This window comes from Petaurus breviceps, unplaced genomic scaffold (assembly GCF_028583685.1).
Source record: "Petaurus breviceps papuanus isolate PSGF00001 unplaced genomic scaffold, PetGlider_PUasm1.0 78, whole genome shotgun sequence".
NCBI classification, from domain to species: Eukaryota; Metazoa; Chordata; class Mammalia; order Diprotodontia; family Petauridae; genus Petaurus; species Petaurus breviceps.
The window spans coordinates 9,080,265-9,100,786 of record NW_027186502.1 but is presented as its reverse complement, the minus strand read 5'-3'; the positions used below and the strand labels follow the sequence as shown (position 1 = coordinate 9,100,786).

Here is a 20,522-nt window from a genome sequence, read left to right as displayed (position 1 = left end):
CAAAATCAAAAATTTAATTTTCAGATGTATCAGAGAATTATGAGAAATTATAATTATGTTACTAAATCTAAAAATTTAAAGGAAAAAATTACTTAACATATAATTAACCAAGGCAATAGCTTTAGTAAAGTAGCAGGATATAAAATATTTTCACAGAGATGGTCAGGATTTTGATACAATATTTTCTTTTTTTTTTAAAGAGGAAATGTTAGAAAAATTCAATTTAAAGTAACTTTCAAACTGCATAAAATATTTGAGCCATTAACTTACCAAGATACACTTATGACTTAAATAAATGAAACTATAAAGCACTTTATCAAAATAAAGACTCAAAGAGTTGGAGAAATATATTTTTATAAAATTTTGGCCTGTATCAATATAGTAATGATAATACTTGAATTTATATATCTAGTGCAATACAAGGCAAACTACTAAAAGATTAGTTTATAGACCAAACAACAAAATTCATTTGGAGAAACAATCTAGAAATTCATGGATACTAATGAAAAATAGGAGTGAAAGAGAAGCTAACATTACCAGATCATGAAGAATATCCTTAAGTAATATTTATCCAGAACACTTGGTATTGGTTTTAAAAAAAGGAAAAGTTTAAAATATTGGATAGTCAAGATTCAGAAATAAACAAATATAGTAATCCAATGCTTGATCATCTTGAGAATGCAAGATTACTTTCTATTCAGCAGTAACTACATGGAAAACTGGAAGGCAATTGAGTGAAATCATCTAAGTATAGCATCTCATACCATATAGCACAATAAGTTGCGATGAAGTAAGTGATTCTGATGTAACAGAGTTACATCAAAAAATGTATAAAACTGACCTTCTTGCCCCCCAGTCAATCACATGGGTGTGACTCAGAGATAAGAGGGCTTGCCACTTTGGGGATGATAAACTCCTGTTTTCTTTCAGTCACGTACAAATGATACTCCACTCTGGGAGGACTTAGAGCTTTGATGTGGCATTGAAAACATTAGATGGTCCTTTGTTCCTTCCCCTCCCCCTATAAGAGTTAAACTAGTTGATGAGGGACAGGACAACATGTATTAAAAAGGAAACAGCTTCAAGTGTTCTAGTCCATCCACTGTTTCATATGAAAAGAAGCCTTTTCTGCATATTTTTCCACCCAATCCCTACCCTCTTCCAAATCTATTCTTCAGTATCCTTCTAAGTTGTTTGGACAGTGCAGAGTTTAGACCTATTTGGCAGGACCTCAAATTATTAAATGTTCAGATGAGGCTTAAGAATTAGGCTCTTCATATACCCATAAGAGGTAACTAACAAACAGAAAAGATTCATATACCCCCAAAATAATAATATTACATTTTGTGTGGTAGTAAAAACTAAAAAAAAAAGTACATGTCCATCAGCAAAGTCTATGCCCATTAATGAGGAATGGCTAGAAAAAGTTGTGGTATATGAATGTCCTAGAATATTACTGTTCTATAAGAAATATTGAATATGATGAACTACAGAGAAGCATAGAATTATAACATGAATTAATTCAAAATAAAGAAGAAACAGCTAAATAATATATACATTGACAACAATGTAAATGGAAAGAACAATCCACAAAAATATGGAAAATTATTGTGGTAAAATCATAATGAATAATAACCTTAGTCTCAGAGAGATATGAGAAGACACCTCCCTCCACTCCTTTGCAGGTGTTGGGAAGAAAGGAAGGTTATCATGGGAGTGAAACTTTGCATATGTCATATTTCTTCAATGTAATTGATTAATTTTATTGAATTGTTTTCTCTTCCTATTTTTTAAAGGAAAATTCCTTGTTCTAAGGGATGGCTCTCAGGGAAGGGGAAATAGAAAAGATACAGTTAAAAATCTATTTGATGTAAAAACAAAACCTATCAATAAAAATCTAGTTTAAAAACAATCAACCTCTTGAGAGATTGCAACAGATTTATGTTACTGATTCCTGTTTTAAGTCACTCTGTCAGTGTGCACTGCAAAGCTTTGAGTCTTTTGATATTTCTTTTGTGTGTAGGAAATAAATACTTGTACCACACATGATATGTATTGTACATGGAGTATCTTTCCACTTTCCACTTTCAGAAACCCAAGATATGAGTCACAGTCTAAGCTGTATGTATATTTTCCCTGGGGCAGCAGGCACAATCATCCCTGGACCTAATAGGTGTTTTTAATATTAGACAAGTTGAAGGGAGCAAAATGAAGACAGAAGTAGGTACTTTAAATAATTCTGGTCATAGGGAATGAACTTTTAACCAAATCCAGGATAGAGTTGATCATGAATGATAAAATAGGCAATTATGCTATAAAAAAAATCTTTACAGTTAGAGTATAAAAAGAAATTCTCAAATGAGCATAAAATCTTCATCTTAGATCTCTCTGATAAATGTCTGCTCTCCAAGACTAGAGAGAATTGATAAAATTAAAAGACCAAAGAGTATTCCCTAATATATAAATGGTTAAAGAATATGTACAACTTTTGTTTGTTTGTTTGTTTTTTTGCTTTTTGGAGGAGGGAAGCCAGGGTAATTGGGGTTAAGTGACTTGCCCAGGGTCACATGGCTAGTAAGTGTTAAGTGTCTGAGGTCACATTTGAACTCAGGTCCTCCTGACTGCAAGGACCATGCTCTATTCACTGTGCCACTTAGCTGCCCTCGATATGTACAATTTTTAAGAGAAGAAATGCAAACTATCAATAACCACGTGAAAAAGTGGTCCAAATCACTAATATAGGAAGTAGAAATTAAAACAACTCTGAAATTTCACCTCACATTCAAACTGGCAATGATGATAAAAGACAGAAGCAGGCAATGTTGGGGAAGGATGGGAAGATAGTCACACTAATCTACTGTTGATGGAACTGGGAACCAGTCCAACTGTTCTGGACAACCATTTGGAACTATGTGAGAAAAGTCACTAAACTGTTCCTACCCTCTTACCCTGCAATTCCACTACTGGGCACATAGCCCAAAGACATCAAAAAGCAGAAAGAAATATCCCATATATACCAAAATATTCATAGCAACACTTTTGTGGCACTGACCCACGGAAACAAAGAGGGTACCTATCAATTGGAGGATCTCTGAGCAAATTTTGGTATACATAAGTGTAATGGAATATTACTACATGATAAGCAACAACAAATATGAGGAATTTGGAGAAACATGGGAAAAAACAAAAATAATAATATGCTACAATAATCTAAATTTAAAAAAAACACTAAAAGTCAGGTGAACTCACATTGGTTGTAATGATCAGTCTTGATAAGGGAGAGTGAATCATTATTCTTGACACTTTCTAAGTAGAAAAATGGGAGACCATGCATGTGGAATGTTGGGTATTCTCAGGACATGTTAAGTGTGACAGTTGGTTTTACTGAACTACTTTTTTTGTTGCTTTTTGTTGTTAGAAGGCAGGGATAAAAGGGATGACATTTATAAGTGACTGTGGTATAATATAAAAAGCATCTATAAAAACTTGGAAAATGATTATTTTTAAAGTTAGCCTGGAAATTAAGATGCAGCTTGAGAAGAGACAGACACTACTCTTTCATGCATTTGCTGAATATTCCAGTTTTTAGAGTATCACTACACACAAATGTTAGAGAAAAAAAATTCTTGCTCTACAAAAAGTGACATGCTACAATTATAGCGCTGACTTTTTCACTTTCTCTAGCAAATAGAAGAATAAAAAAAGGACTATGGAAAAAAAACTTCCTATGAAACCTCAAAAACAATTGTATTATTGATCAGATTTGTGAAAATCACACACACACACACACACACACACACACACACAATTTTCCAGATAGTATAATTGGAAGACAGCAAATACTTGAGTGTGACATATGAGACACAGATCCATTTCTATTTTTTAACCAGTATCAAGGGGATGACAAATGCCCTTCATTACTACTTTAAAATTATTTTCCTTGAAATTCTAAATAATTTTCCTTCAAATTCTATTATTACCTAGGTTCTATCAAATAACATTTCAGTAACTTACACAAAATAAATTGCCATACTGTTTTCATTTTGGTTTCTCTAACATGTTCCTCTTTTCTCTCAAAATCTAACAGAGTCCAACAAACAAGTAATTATTGCTTAATAAGCAAATGCAGAACAAATTTCAAGTAGATGAAATATGTGTTTCCAATAAAAACTAAGAAGGAAGTTGTATAGTATAATGGAAAGAACTTTGAACTAGCCATCATAAGATCTGACTTCAGATCCCAGACCTGTTACTACCTGTGTTACCTGGACAAGTCACTCTTTCTGGGTCTTACTTTCCTCATCTGTAAAATAAGGGCATTTAAAGAGATAATTTCTATTCCTGATATGGTATATGCTGAAATGTCATAAGATCTATTTATTTAGAACTGGAAGAAATCTTAATCCAAACTCCTCAGAAAGGTAGCGCAAAGGTAATGCTCTATAATAATTCTTCTATCAATAACATGATAATCATGGATCACATTATAGATTTAAAGTTGGTAAAGAATTTTTGAACATTATCTTATTTAATCTTAGATAAGTGCTATTAATATCTGCATTTTACAGATAAGGAAACTGAGGCCCAAAGTTTGAGACTTTCTCAGGAACAAAATGCTTGTGAGTGCTTGAGGCAAGCGTCAAAGGTCCGCATGAATCCAAGTTTAGTGCTTTACCTTTAGAACCAGAAAAGAATTTCTAATTTTGTGAAGTGTGCTCGATCAATTTGATTCTTTCCACAGACTTTAATAGCTGATATTGACAAATTCACACAAATGTCACTCATTACAAATGTAAGAAATATTTTTTTCATGCTAATATTGCTCCTTCTTCCTTCCCTAGCTTTTCAAAGCCCCCTAGGCTTCTCAAAATGTATTTCATACACAGAGTCACTGTTCTGGACTGTTTATTTAATTAAACATGACAGCCCAGCGTACACAGAATTTCTTTCAGTTCCATAGCTTTTCACTTTTTTACACATTAGTTTCAGTACAGAAAGAACAAAGTCCTTGTTTTGACTCCTTCCTTACTCTATAAGTTTATATAGATTCACTGACTTGTCAGTAAAAAATGTTTTATTAATCACACTTTAAACATCTAAGTTCAAACAGTGGAATTACAAAATAGATGACCAAAAAAAAATAGAAGGAAAGGGGGACAAAAAGTTTACTTCTTTACCCCTACTAGGAAAAAATTTTGGATTTCTGCCTTTTTTGTTTTCAAGAGTTGGCATTAATTATATTGACATTCATATTTCATTTTGTCACCAAGGTGAAATAAGCTCATCAGTACTACTGTCTATAACACCACAAAAAGCCTAGTACTACTAAAACATCTCCCAAGTTATGACTGAAATAAAATCATGTCTATTAATATAAACAGGGAATGTTACCATTAATTTCTTCTCTTTGAGAAATGAAAGGTAGGACCACAGCTTAGGTTAATTTCAGAAACATTAATTACAACAGGATCTCATCTGTTCAGCCAATCATGGATCTCTCCTCTCCCAACTGGAAAATTTTCCAGCTGTTCCTGCTTCTACAATGTATAACCATGCTTCAAATGTTTCCAAGTTTTGATAAAATTTTAGTTTATCGCAATTATCTTCACCTTTTAAGGATTTTTAAAATAAAAGGTTACAACTTAACATGTAGAACAAACAATTTGAGCTTTTAAAGGTCATATTTTTACCTAAATGATCACTATTTGTAATCCAAGCCCAATGACAAATTCAGCCTCCTTTGCCTATAAATGTCACAAATATATGAAAATAAAGTGTACATGAACAAAATAGAAAGAGGCACATGCCTTTAACTTAATATATATATATATATATTTCTGTCAAAAATCACAATTTCAGAAAATTCAATAGTATTGGCATGAATTTTTTAAAAATGAAATATGAAGTGTGTTGATTGTTGTCAGTGCTCTACTAGTAAATCATTTCTTTTATGTGTAAGAGAAAAGTGATACACTTCAAACACAAAATCCAAACATTAAAGGGATACATCAATAAAAGGTTTATAATTGAGTTATAACATGTACTATATGTTTATAGGTCATGCATGAGAAATTGCCTGGATATTTAGTTTAGCAAAACATTTTATAGTTTTATAGCCTGTGAGATATATGCATACATGTGTGCATACATATGTGTGTACACAAACATGCATGCATATATATTTAATAACCTGTATATTTTGGTTTTTCAGTGAATCAAGGAAACTTCCTTTCAAAAATAACTATGCTATATATCATACAGATAAACATACTATCTGATGGACTTTCTTAAAAACTACATGCCAAGGCACTGTTCTACATGCCATGTAATCTCCTGATGGTTTCTGCTGTAAGACAAAGGTACAGTCAAAGGTAATCTGGATTTCGAATCTAAGAACCTGAGTTAGTGGCCTGGCTCTGATACTTATTACCCCATGACCTTGGACAAGCCACTTAAACTTGTCTCGGCCCCCATATTTCATCACATGTAAAAATCAAGGAGTCGTCCTAGAATATCATTATAAAATCACAGGATTAGGGCTGGAAGAAACCTCAGACATCAGTTAGTCCAACCCTTTCATTTAACAGCTAAGGCAACTGAGGCCCAGAAAGTAATAAGCATTAGAGGTGGGATAGGTGACCAGATCCTCTGAATCCAAATACAGCACTTTCCGCTGCACCATACTTCCTGAAATCCCTTAATCTTTTAAATTGATGGCTTTGACTTTTGCCTTAAAGTCTTCCTATCCTTTGACAGCTTAGAGCAGTTGGGGGAGGGAAGGAAGGAGTGAAGACAGATTTTAAAAGGAACTGAAAGTTCACTTTAAGGTATACAGAGAAAATAGTGTGCTGTAATTCACCCTCTCTAACCCTTACAACTTATGATGGTCAAGGTCCAAATAAACTATCAAGTTTATCAGAGGACTCTGCTTTCCTATATACCGTCACTGAAAGTGCCTAGCTGAGTCCAGTTTATCACTGTGTGGTGTTTTGTGATACTTTTTCAAGTTGGAAAAGTAGAAATTTTTTCAAGAATGAAATCAATAGTTGACAAGCAGAGGCACATTTGGAAGGGTCAGTTATTGGTTTTTATAAAAAGTGTCAAAGACAGTGACACACTTTGCAACATAAATTGTATGATTTTCTGTGTGGTGTGGTGTGTGTGTGTGTGTGTGTGTGTGTGTGGGTGTGTGTGATTTTACATCTTTGGGTAGTTTTTGAGGTTTGGGCGAATGTTTTAACCCAAAATTTCATTGATGGAGGTTAAATCCTACACTGATAGAATATACTATCACTGCTTATGAAGCACTGTACTATATTAATTTTATGTATACATAGTTCTATTTTAAGTATCTTACATTCTCTTTGAAAAGAAAAACTATTCTTAAAGGAGAAACACTTGCCCATGCTTTCTTAAATTTTCCAAGTACCTGAAATCCACAGAGATGCAATCCTTGTTTGGTCACAAATCATCACTGATCAAGTTGCACACTGCATAATATTTTTCACAAATAATGCAGTTAAAATAGTAATCAAGCAAGATTAATGACTTGTAATAATTTAATTACTCCATTCTACATGACAAGAATGGCATAATAGTCTTTCCAACTATCAACAATTTTTAAAAGCCTTAAAGTTCAACCATTTTCTTTAAATGAGTCCAATTTTTCACCTATTAATGTAAATATAAAAACAAGGGAAAAAAAGATAATGAAAAATCTGCCACAATTTACTCAGACACTTTACTCATCTTAAATCCATTCAATATCTAATGCAGAGAAAAATAGAACTTGATCTCTGAAGGGAAACATGAAGGTTCTTAAATTTAAATTTAGTTACCTCAATGAAATGCATTGGAAAGGAATTCTGCATGATGAGATCAAAGAAATATAACATTTTCTTTAAAAATTTATGGCTTGTTTTTATGTTGTTCAACTCCAAATATCTGATAAATGAAGTGATCCAATGTACTACACAATTGTGCCAGCAGTAGGAAGATAGACTTCCATGTACCTGTAAAAAGAAATTAATGCTGGTCTTCCCCTTACCTAACTTTCTTCATATTATCTTTGAATTGCTGTAATTCCTACTAAGAATGATAGAGTCAGTTTGGGAGTATGTACCATACTTTTGGAATTTATTTACACAGAGTATTATTTATTTTATCTAGATCATGTGTTGAATAAGTATGCTTGATTTCAAAACAAACATAAAGCATATAATAGTTAACTATTCCTCCAAATAACGATATAAATGACCATATATATGTATAGACATATATATACACATATACATATATACACACATATCAACTCATTTCCAGAATGAAAACTAGCTACCCACACCATATGGTGACTTTCTACTACTCAGAAATGCTCAGCTGCTTGTGCTACCAGATAGAAACCTGGAAAAAAAAATGTATTTTTCCCACATTTTAGAATAAGCTCTCAATCAATGGTCATCCAAACGTTAACTATCATTTAGTCTTAAAAGCTGAAAAATATAAATCCCTATTTTATCCCTTATTTTCCCTCTTTGACACTGCATCAAACCTGTTCAAAACACAATGCTGAATATTTGAAATGATCCCTATTCATAAACAATCACTATTTAAAATTAAGTTTCTTTTCAAGTCACAGGAAATGTTTACTGTATTCTTTAGAACTGCAATGAAAAGACACTGGACCCCAAGAAGAATCTAATGATTTTTATTTTGCTTTCAACTACTCATAATTTCAGAAGTTGTCAGAATGACATTTACACAAAAGCATGCACAATCATTTCCTATTTAAATTATTTTTAGAAGTTTTTTTTCTAAATAAGGGTATACAGTTCAGTTTTCAAGAACTCCAAGGATGATTGCTGGGTCACTGATCTACGGAAGCTAACAGCTATGCAATTTTTAATATTAAAAGGAATTTATGTATTCTATCAACTACAGTCCTGGACAGATATTTCCTCTAACCCACATACATAGTTTGCATAGATGTACAAAAATTTTTTAAATCCGATCTTTGGATACAATATTAAATTGTGCTTTAAAACCATATTAACAATTTATCTGTTTCCAAAATCCTACAATTCACAAATGCATGATTACCAAAATGAATGTTTATTAGTGTCGGCTTATACTACAATAGTTACTCCAAAAAAATCTTCCATCATATTTATAACCTATTGGACAACCTCAGATATTCTCTTTTCACAATAAACTGCAAACAGTTGCATAATTTTATATTGACAGCACTAATTCAAACAAGCCTTGCTGTAGAACTGTTTATCTTCGTTCCACCAATGTACCACTGTATAAGAAAAATGGAAGAAATATAACAAAGGCCACGTTTTGAAAAGATCGTCCATCAGTTAAAACTAAACTTAATTAATTCAAAACATTACTTCAAAGTAAGGGAGGAAGAGAAGCCAACACATTTTAAAGAGTTTGAGAGTAGGTAACCAAGTCAGGTGTAGCAAATTTTAAAAGTTGTAACAGCTGTGAGCAACCATCTAGCGATCTTCTCTTTTGCCCTGAACCCACGTTGGTGGCTGTTTAAGTGACAAGGTGCTCAGGATCAGAGAAACTGATGCCAATCTGCAAGTCTCTAGATGTGTCTCTTTTCCTAGACTCTGTTCCTTCCTGCTGCAAAGACCATTTATTACAGTGGCTCACAACACTCCAACTCTCTCCACCCTGCCCCTGTTTCTTCTCCCCGCTGTGTTTCAGACGCGAGAGGAGTGAGTCCTTACCTGTTCCCTAGGTATGCAGGGAAGGGAGGTCCTGCGATGAGACTTGCTGCCGCAGCCGGACATCTCTGCAGAGATCATGGAACTGGACCGCCTCCTCCTCTTAAACACCGAGACCTCTTCTTTAGTCCCTACAACCAGCTGGGTGCCAAAATCCTCTCTCCGGGCCGCTTCTCTGGATTGGGGCAAGATTTTTTCCGGGTACCTGGCTAGAAGCAGTCCCACCAGCCCGGCTGAGTAAGCCAGGTACGGCCTCCAGGCGACCTTGACCCTCTCTAAGGAAATCAGAGACGCGGTCCTGACCGCACTAATCAAGAAGATCATGAGGACACCCTGTCTCAGCTTCAGCACCAGCCATGTCGCCCCAGCCAAGCAGCTGAGCACCACCCCCGTGGCGGGGAGAGAGAGCAAGTGATCCTCGCGGACTCCCAGTCCTATGTGGACAATTGCTTCCCCCCCGCAGCAGGCGGCTAACAGCAGGAGCGCGAGAGGCAGTCGGACCCTGGAGCTGAGCAAGTACAAGCCCATCCAAAAGAAGGCGCACAGAAAGCCGAAGAGCAGCGCCGCGGGCTGCAGCCCAGCGCTGAGCTGCCACCCTCCGCTCAGAGGACCTCCCCGAGGCAGATTTAAGACGCCCCCTTCAGCTGCTGCTGCTGCTGCTGCTGCTTCCTCCTCCGCCGCTGCGGCCGCCGCCGCCGCCGCCGCCGCCTCCGCCTCCTCCTGACTCTCCTCCAGGTCACAGCTGATCTCGCCCCGGACCAGCCTCACCACCACCGCCAGCAGAAAGGAGAGCGAGCCAGCACAGAGCGCTGAGGAAAGTTTCCGGGAGCTCCGGAGCTTGTTCAAGACCAAATCTCCCCAGCGGACCTGGCAACCCGGGTCCCGGGGCGGTCTCGTGGGACTGGCAGGGTTCAGGGGCAAATGATTGGCGTTACAAGAGTAACCGTTGCAGTCGGACCCCACAATCTGACATTCAGCCTCCCTGCCACTGCTGGGGTCATCCCTGACATCAGCAATCTCTCCAGTCGAGGCCATGGTTTAGCCTTACTCACTAAAGCACCAAATAGGGTACCAGTTCCTACTGCCTTAATTTCTCTCTCTTTTACACCCCCCCTCCCCAAATCGCCTCAAGTTGCCGCTCAACAACAAGCAATTGCTACTAAAAGTGCAGGGGGGAGGAGGAGAACGATGCTACCGGGCTCTGGAAAGTTCAAAGCTGGCATGGGAGAAAACGACCGGACTTTTTCTTTTCTTGAGCTTTCAAACAACCACCTTCCAAAGGTCTCTTCCCTCACGCATACACATCCTCTGGAGTGGATTCTTACTTGAGGTCTTTTAAAACTGTGAAATGCATCCTTCGCGTGGTAGCGGAGGGCTGGAGTCAAAGCGGCAGCAATCACAGCAGCAGCGGCAGCAGTAGTGAGACAAGTCAAAAGTGCTCGTTAATCTCTAGGCCATCTCCTTGCAGCTCACTCTAGTGCTGGCCCCAGCCGTTAGCTGAGCTCCAGAAGCAGATGGAGCCCCCCCTCCCTTTCTCTTTCTTCTCTCTGCCCTCTCTCTCACTCTTTCCTCCCCTGCTACAGTCCCTTCCAGCACCGCCGCCAGAAGAGAATCGCCATTCCCCCGGGCTAAGGAGAAAAGCTGGGCTGTGGGATATGGGCGGGGGGCGCCAGTCCAGGTCTGTTAAAAAAAAAAAATCGAAAAGTGGAGTGAGTTGGGGAGAGGAAAAAGAAAGGGAAGGGTATAGATTGATGCGAAAATAATTAAGAAGTTGCCAAACCCAGTCGGAGAGACAGAACCTTCGAGAGAAAAACAGCAAGAGAGGAGGAAGGGAGAATGAAAAAAGGAAGGGAGGGTAAGAAGGAAAATGGGATGTGCTTTTTTTTTGCTTTTTGGTACAGTGTTGGTCCTGGGGATTTGCAGTTTTGTAAACTAAGCTGAGGCAAACGCCTGAGGAAAGTCACACTTTAAAGCAGGCACTCCGTGAGCAAATTAATCCTAAAACAAAAAAAGCCAAAAATTGGAGGTCTCCTTTTCGCCTTTTTCTCCTTCTTTCTTTCTTCTCTTCCCTTTTTTTTAAGGCAATTTTGAAAAACAGACTTCCTCCCTGTGTTCGCCACTACCCCTGAGGAGGCGCTGCGCCTGGCGCTGCTTCTGTATTGCTCCTCATCCCTTGACCTACGCAATGAACACGCAAGAGAAGCAGCTACGCTGAACTCTGTTCACAACCAAGAAATATTTTAGTTCAGGAACGTGGGATCAAATGACCTGCTTTCCCGTCGGCTTTCACTTTTTAGATGTGTTCGGAGGAAGGGAATCTGTTTGGCCTCCTAAAAGAAGGGAGGGTGCTGGGTAGCCAACTCGCTCCTTTCTGTTATTTAAAAATTAAGAAACCAACCACAATTTCACTCTTTTGAAGAAGTACCCTACATCCATTCACAAATAAGTTTAAGTAGCAAACCAAATTCAAGAGGCACTTCTGAATGAACCTGCTTGGAAAAATCATTTTTAAACAGGAAACTTTGTGGTTCTCCTTGGTGTAAATGCTGAACAATCTCACGAGTTAACAAGGGTCACTTTATCAACACTGGTGTCAAGATGAAGGGTCGCTTTTCCTGGTTGTTACTTCCTTTTTTTTTTTTTAATTATGTCAGTAACAACAACAAAAAAATCGGAGTCAGGATTTTTGACTATTGACTATTGAAAGCAAAACAAGGTTTTGAGGTTAGACTCTAAGGGAGCTTTAAAAGGTTAAGATATCTAGGGCTGTTCTGAACAAACGTCAGTTTCTTCAAAGGGTAGACTGCACCATGTCAACCAAATGCCTATGACTGTAAAAATGATGTTTTTATATTGACAACAAAAAAAACTTGTGAAAAATCAATTAGTACTGTAATAACATCAGTGACTTAAATGGGTAGCAATGATGTCACACAAAAATAAAAAGGTGTTTTAGAAACTAATGGCAATTTCTAAATATAACCAAGTGCTGACTTCATCAAAGGTTATGATGATTAACAAGTATGACAACAACACAAATGGGCTGCTAAGTGGGTATGTGCCAAACTCTTAGTCGTCCCTTCTGCTGTGGGGGCTTTCATTGATAGAGGAACCAAGGATACTTATGTGGTAATCTAAAACACTAATATGTTCTTTGAACTCAACCCAACTCAACAAAACAATGATGGTGATAATTAATAAGCCACCCTTGCCTAATTTAATTTTTATTTCAGGTGAATGTATTTTTAGTCTACAGGATCTAATTGCTTCAATGTGTCATGTTTACTTGGATATAGAGGTATAGTTTTACTTTACAAAAGTGAAATTAAATCTTTAAGATATGAATTTATTGAATGAATGGTTCCCCTATATGCTTTATGCTCCTTTTTGCTATTAGTCAGAGCTTTTAATGATATGACACACATATATGTTAGAATCAGTACCATTGCAACTGGTCTCAGCCAGAAATGCAAAACTCATACATCATGTGGAGAACAAGCAGGGCAGCTAGTCAATGAAGGGAGGTACCATCTGTTTAATAATTAAGGTAACAGGAGAAATAATGTCCTTGCCAAAGACAAATGAGCCCCCTGTCATGCACACACATATTTGTAGGTTTCCATTGTATATGCTTGATTCAGATACTACACGCCTGAGATTTAGTACGGAAAAAAAAATCACATAATAAGCTTATTGGCATCCCCCAAAATGGAGACATTTACATTTTAAGAACATTCCCAGTTGTGGGTTTGTGACAAAGGTATAAAAAAGTAGTTATGGGCCATAGAATATACATTTTAAGACTCATACTTTAAGGTCTGTCATACTAACTTTAAAAGGAAATACATTAATAGTAACCTAACTGAATTTTTCAGAGATAGAGGACACACTTCCTGATTCAAGACAGGAAATGTGTACCACCTGAGGCATCTCTCACATGGAAGCATGTACTCCTCAAAAATATTACCCAGGTACTCTGTTGCTCCACACCTTCTCCTGTCCAAAATATTCATCTTGCCACTAATCCTCCTCACTTCTGAACTTCCTTATTACTGTTGAGGACACTACCGTCCTTCCAATTGTAAAGGTTTGCAACCTTGATGGCATCCTTGACTCTTCACTAGAATTCACCCCCAATTCATTGCCAAATCCACCTTTTTCTGGATAGTCTTTTCCATCTTTATAATATTTCTCCTATGTTCCTTCTCTTCACTTTCTTATCACCTCTCACCTACACTACTATTACAGCTTTCTAATCCGTTTTCCTGCCTCAAGTATCTCCCTAATAATAAGTACAATGCTGACCATGTCAAGGTTTTGTTCAATAAACCCTAGTAGCTCCTTATTCCTCCAAGATGAAATAGAAATATTCTGGCATTTAAAGTTTATCCCAGCCTGGCCCCTTCCTACCTTTCTAGTCTTCTTCTATTTGACTTCCTTTCCCATATTCTCTGATCCATCTATTCAGGGTGCCTTGCTGTTCCTTGTCTGTAACAGTGCCTCCATTTCTGTCTTCACAATTCCAGGCCCCATTGCCTAGGATGCTCTCTCTCCTTACCTCTGCCTCTTAAAATCACTGCCTTCCTTCAACACTCAACTCAAACATAAATTCTGCAAGAACAACTTGTCTGGTCCCTCCCACTACTACAGTTTTTTTTTTTCCCTAAGACTGCCTTCTATGTACTCTGAATGTACCAAAGTATGGCCTTATTTGTTTGCATGTTATGTTTCCCATTCAAATATAAATTCCTTGCAAATAGATAAAAGTGAAAACAGCCTAATTTTTAAAATTTAAAATTTTAATTTTAAAGAAACAGCCTAATTTTTTTTTAAAAATGTAGCAACCAAATATTCTTCCTATAAACTTCATACATAATATCCTATTAATACACATGTATCAATGGGAAGAGTATACATACATAGGTGGGAGGTGAGAGGACACATAGAGGGACATGTGTGGCCAACTCAGATACATAGAACACCCTATGCATTTGATACTACAAAGTCACAGATGGTGTTGGGTGATATGCTACTCCACCATGCTTATTCCCATGCTTATTCCCATATTGTCAGTTTCTGTTTTCTAATTCATGCTGTTATCCTCTTCTGTTTTGTGGGTAGGTTCATTTTATTCATATTCACAGTTATGATTATTAATATCTACCCTGTTCTTTTACACGTTTTCAGGGGAGTTTGCCCATATGATTGTAATAGTAATGAAATTTGAAGATCCCTTTGAATTACTAAGCTGACAGGTACTTAGCACCTAGTTTCAAATTAAGCCTCTGTTAAAGAAACAGAAGGTATGAACCCCTATTGCTGAGGTAACAGGAAGGGACTGAACACGGAACCCCTATTCCTGATGTAACAAGAAGAGGCTGAACAGAGAGGAGCAATATTGTATATAAGGAAAAACCCCAGCTGGGAAAGTCAGAATTTCTTGTGATGAGCACCTGAAGGCTGGGCTGCTGCTGCTGGACTGGAACTTCCATGGAGAAAGTGACTTTTATTTTGAGAACAGGAGAAAGTGATTTTGATTTTGAGAACTAAGCTGCTGAAGACTTCTGAGGGACAGCGGGAGCTGCTGAGGATTTCTGAGGGCCAGCTGCAGCTGTCAAAGACTGAGGGAGCATGACTGTGGTGTCAGTATTCTGTACAAATTTTGTGACTTTGTTAATGTATATAAATGTTCTTGTGGCTTTCTTAAGCCTTGTCTTCCCAGGAACAGAAGCTGCAAAGGATTTGAGAGGGACTAGACACTGTGAGCTTCAATGTGGAGCAGGAACTGCACAGAGGACCTGGACAAGGACGTGGGAGCTGTCTGCCTTTGAACCCAGGTGACAGTTTGGTAGATTCAGGTAGGAGCTACCTGCCTTGAGTCAAGATGAAAAGACCTCTCTGTGGATATTGAGTAGTGACTGATGAAATTGTCTGACTAGTGATTGAACCTGATGTGAGGTTTTACTTTGGGACTCACTTTGGGAAGAGTTGTGTGATTTGGCCAGATGAGACTCTGGGCAGCCATTGAGCCCTCTGGGTTTGAAAACCCAGATGTTAGTGCTTCCCTCTCTGGTAACTAACTAGGTATGGATGTAAGGGTCAGACAGTTGGAAGCCCTGTCTGCTGAATAGTGTTGTTTTCTGTTGTAAATTCTGTTTGTATTCTCTGAAGTCCAGGGTGCTAAATTTTTCCCCTGAACTAGGTAAATGATATATGTTTGATTGATTAAAGTGACGGATGAAGTTATAAAGTAATTGCACCCCATGGATGGGGGACTTTGACTATTGTACTTTGTGATTTAATTGAGGACTTTGTGACTGACTAAATGAATGTACTTTGTTTATGATTGGAAACTAATCTCCAATTGAGACTACTCAGGGGTGGAGTACTTTGACTTTTGTATTTTGTGTCCCTTAAGGAGACAAGCCTCCTTAAGGATGATTGAATGATTGAGTGACTAAATGATTGTACTTTGTTAAAAACTCTTGTGACCACTTTGCTGAAAAATATATGGCCATTTAAGCAATAAGTTGTTGAGCTGGGACACGTTGAATGTGTATTTTGATTTTCTGTGATAAGTTGTAACATTGTGAATGCTGTACCTTGATTTTCTGTGAATGTTTTGCTCTGATTTGTTATTGAATAGAGTGTTCACTATACTATGTAATCAGAACCTTGAAAGCTGTTCACAGCAACTGTCCTTTGGAAAGCCACATCATGCTTGGCTTTACAATGATGTTATTAGTAATTTCCTCTCTGTTTTAAATCTCTTCTAGATTTTCTACTTTCTTCCTTTCCTTTTATTCTCCCCTTCACATTCCTCCCTCTAACATTCAAATTTGTTTTACTTATGATTACCTTTACTTATCCTGTCCTCTTTTAGATTCCTCTCTACCTTTCTTCCTGCTTCTCATTCCATTTTGAGTCTAATTATTGTTATATAAAAACCTGAGTGTGTAATTATGATTGTTCAATCTTCTTTATTTTTAAAATGTATTTATTTATTTATTTTTAGTTTACAACATTAAATTCCACAATCCCTCGAGTTCCAAATTTTCTCCCCCTTTCTCTTATCCCCCCTGTTCAATCTTCTTTAACTAGTTCAAATGAAAATGAAGTTTATGGGATGCCTATTACTCCCACCCCTTCCTCTATGACTATATACTCTTAATCTTAGGTAGTACAGTTATGCTCAAAGGATTTCCTTCCCCTTTTTGCTCCTTTCTTCCGAAGGATAATCATCTGTCCTTTCCATTTTTGTCTAAGATTACTAAAGAAGAACAAGACTAGTCACAAACCCTTTGTCTTTTTTACTTTCGTCCATGAGATAAGGGTTCTGAGAATATACCCTTTTAATACCCCTATTAACATAAAAGTAATTCTCTTTCAATTAAACATGTATGTGTACCTTCCTATATTTCTCTTGATGCCTGAATTTCCATTTCAAAGTGTCTACTCATTATTGTTCTTTTCATTGGGAATATTTGGAAATACCTATTCCAATAAACCTATATCCCTTCCTAAACCTTCCCTCACTCCTCTATTTAAACTTAGTTTTGCTGGATGGGTTATCCTAGGTCTTAAGGCTTTAACCCTTGCCATGGGGAAACATATATTTTAAATTCTCCTGATTTATCTAGCAATAGCTAAGTCTTGTGTGATCATTACTGTTATTCTTGTGTTTTTTTTTACTCTTTCTTTTGAGCTCTTCATAATATTTTTCTTTGGCCTAGAAGTTCTGGATTTTAGCTATGGAATTCCTAGAATTTTCATTTTGATATTCTTCCTGGAGGTTTCTGGTGCATTCTATTTCTGGTTCTAAAAATTCTGAGACATCATCCAACTAACACCTCCAGGAATTGTGATAAAGCTTGATCCAGCTTTTGGGATAAAACTCCCCTTTCTGGTAGCAGAGTCATACTGTGGCAAAAGGCTCAAAAGTCAAGTAATTAAGTGGCAACATGAGCAAGCAAAGGAAAAAAGCAAACAGAGCATTCCAACATTAGACTCCTATTTGGGGGACAAAAAGGATCAAAGTATGGAACAAGAGGAAGACAGCAAAGTCAGAATTCCTGCACCAAAAGCTTCCAAGAAAAATATGAGCTGGTTATAGGCCATAGAAGAGCTTTAAAAGGATTTTGAAAAACAAATAAGAGAAGTGGAGGAAAAATTGGGAAGAGAAATGAGAACAATGCAAGAAAATTATGAAATTGGAGTCAACAACCTGACTGAAGAAAATAATACCTTAAGAAATAGACTAACTCAGATGGCAAAAGAGGCTCAAAAAGGCAATAAGGAGAAGAATGTCTTAAAAAGCCAAATTTGCCAAATGGAAAAAGAATCTCAAAAACTCACTAGAGAGAATCATTCCTACAGAATTAGATTGGAGCAAATGGTAGCTAGTGACTTTATGAGAAATTAAGATACTATTAAACAGATCCAAATAAATGAAAAAATAGAAGGCAATGTAAAATATCGCATTGGAAAAACCACTGACCTGGAAAATAGATCCAGGAGAGATAATTTAAAAATTATTGGACTACCTGAAAGCCATGATCAAAAAAAGAACCTAGAAATCATCCTTCAAGAAAGTCTCAAGGAAAATTGCCCTGATGTTTTAGAACCAGAGGGCAAAATAGAGGTTAAAAGAATCCACTGATCACCTCCTGAAAAAGATCCCAAAAGAAAACTCCTAGGAATATTATAGCCACGTTCCAGAATTCCCAGATCAAAGAGAAAATATTACAAGCAACCAGGAAGAAATAATTTCAATATTGTGGAAACACAATCAGGAAAACTCAGAATCTGGCAGCTTCCACACTGAGGGTTCAAAGGGCTTGGAATATGATATTAAAGATGTCAAAGGAGCTGGGATTAAAACCAAGAATCACCTACTGTAATGTAATGCCAAGTAAAGGCAAATTCCCAAGGTTCAAAATACCAGCATAGGTGCTCTCCATTCTATTCAGTGAAAAATTAAGAACAGAGAAGATCAAAATATGACATCATTCAAAATACAGCATTTACTAGGTGTGATTTAATAATCTCCAAGTACTACCTGATTTAATCAAGTTATACCCCAACCCCAGGACATTACATTCATTTAATCAATCACAAAGTCCCTCTTCTAAATACTACTCCACCCCTAGGCTGTACCTTCATTTAGTCCATCACAAAGCCCCTCTTCTCAAATGGAGATTAGTTGCCAATCATAAGTAAAGTACATTCATTTGTTCAATCATAGAACACAAAAAGGTCAAAAGTTCCCCACCCCTGGATCACAATTGAATCTACCCCAGAGTTACAACAAGTTTAAGCACAGCACTTAATACCCAAATGGAGGTCTTTTCTTCATCTTCACACTAGGCAAGTTCTCAGCAATCTTTGTTCCTGGGGAGACAAAGCTTAGCAAGGACAGGAGATACATTGCCAGTCCCTTCATGAATTTATCCTCTGTCTGCAGAACAGTCCTAGGACCCCTGAAAACAAAACCCTCTTCTAGGATTTATGTAAACATGCAACAAGAGAATCCTTCTTCAGGGCTTCTGAACCAACAGCAAGGTTCTAAGACTTCTGCAACAACAGCACTGTCCTTCACCAGTGGACAGTATTCACTCTCTGTCTGCAGAACAGTCTCAGTAGCTCTGAATCAACAGCAAGTTTCCAAGACTTCTGCAACAACAGGACTGTCTTTCACCAGTGGACAAATCTGGCAAAACAACATCAAAACAGACAGACAAAGTACCAGCATAACAGCCATGTCTCCTCAGTCCTTGGCAGCTCTGAGTGGCAGCTCTCAAAAGTCCTGGGCAATTCAAACTGGGCCTCAGCAATCCTCTCAGTCTCTCTCTCTGCTTCCAAGATGCTGCTTCCAAAAAGTTCTTCTGCCTCTCTTGTGTCTCTCCAAATCTACATCACCAGCTCCTCCCAGTTCAACCCTCTCTTTTCATGTCAACAAGTCCATCCCACGTTCTTTCTCTGGCTCTATTTCCAACTTCATAGACTTTTATATTTTCTACCTTTCATTCTTCCAGATGAATGAGATTTCTTTTTCTATCTCTCCCTGCTGGGTTTTGTTGATAATATATAGCAATTCTGATGATTTATGGAAGTTGATTTTCTATCCTGCTACTTTGATAAGTTGTTGTTTCAATTTGTTTTTTAGTTGAGTCTATAGCTTCTCTATACCATCATATTATCTGAAAAGAGTGATTGTTGTGTTTCCTCATCGCCTATTTTTATTCCTTCAATTTCTCTTTCTTCTTTTATTGCTATAGTTAGCATTTCTAATACAATATTAAATAATAGTGGTTATAATGGACATCCTTGCTTCACTCTTGATCTTATTGGAAAGACTTTAATGTTATCCCTTCTACACATAATGTTTGCTCTTGGTTTTAGATAGATACTTCTTATCATTTTAAGTAAAGTTCCATTAATTCCTATGCCTTCTGTTTTTTAATAGTAACAGGTATTCTATTTTCTTCTTTTTCTGCAATTATTGATATAATAATATATGAATTTTGTTATTATTACTTTTATGATCAATTATGCTGATAGTTTTCTCAACATTGAACCAGCTCTGCATTCCTGGTATAAATCCCATATGGTTATATCTGTGTGAGATATTGCCATAATCTTCTTCCTACTATTTTATTTAACATTTTAATCAATATTCACTAAGGAAATTAGTCTTTAGTTTTCTTTCTCTTCTTTTGCTCTCCCTAGTTTAGATATCAAAACCATACTTGTGGCATAAAAGGGATTTGGCAGGACTTCTTC

At 37.0% G+C, this 20,522-nt stretch overlaps 1 protein-coding gene across 1 annotated transcript in view; it reads right to left on the bottom strand.

The window, feature by feature from the left end:
• PDE3A (phosphodiesterase 3A) overlaps positions 1-13,980 on the bottom strand; it is a 359,573-nt gene extending 345,593 nt beyond the window's left edge. Inside the window, exon 1 of the mRNA XM_069106191.1 lies at positions 9,744-13,980. Coding sequence (XP_068962292.1) covers positions 9,744-10,775 — 1,032 coding nt within the window. The 5' untranslated portion in view covers positions 10,776-13,980. The remainder of the gene's footprint in view (positions 1-9,743) is intronic.
• Positions 13,981-20,522: the final 6,542 nt, after the last annotated feature.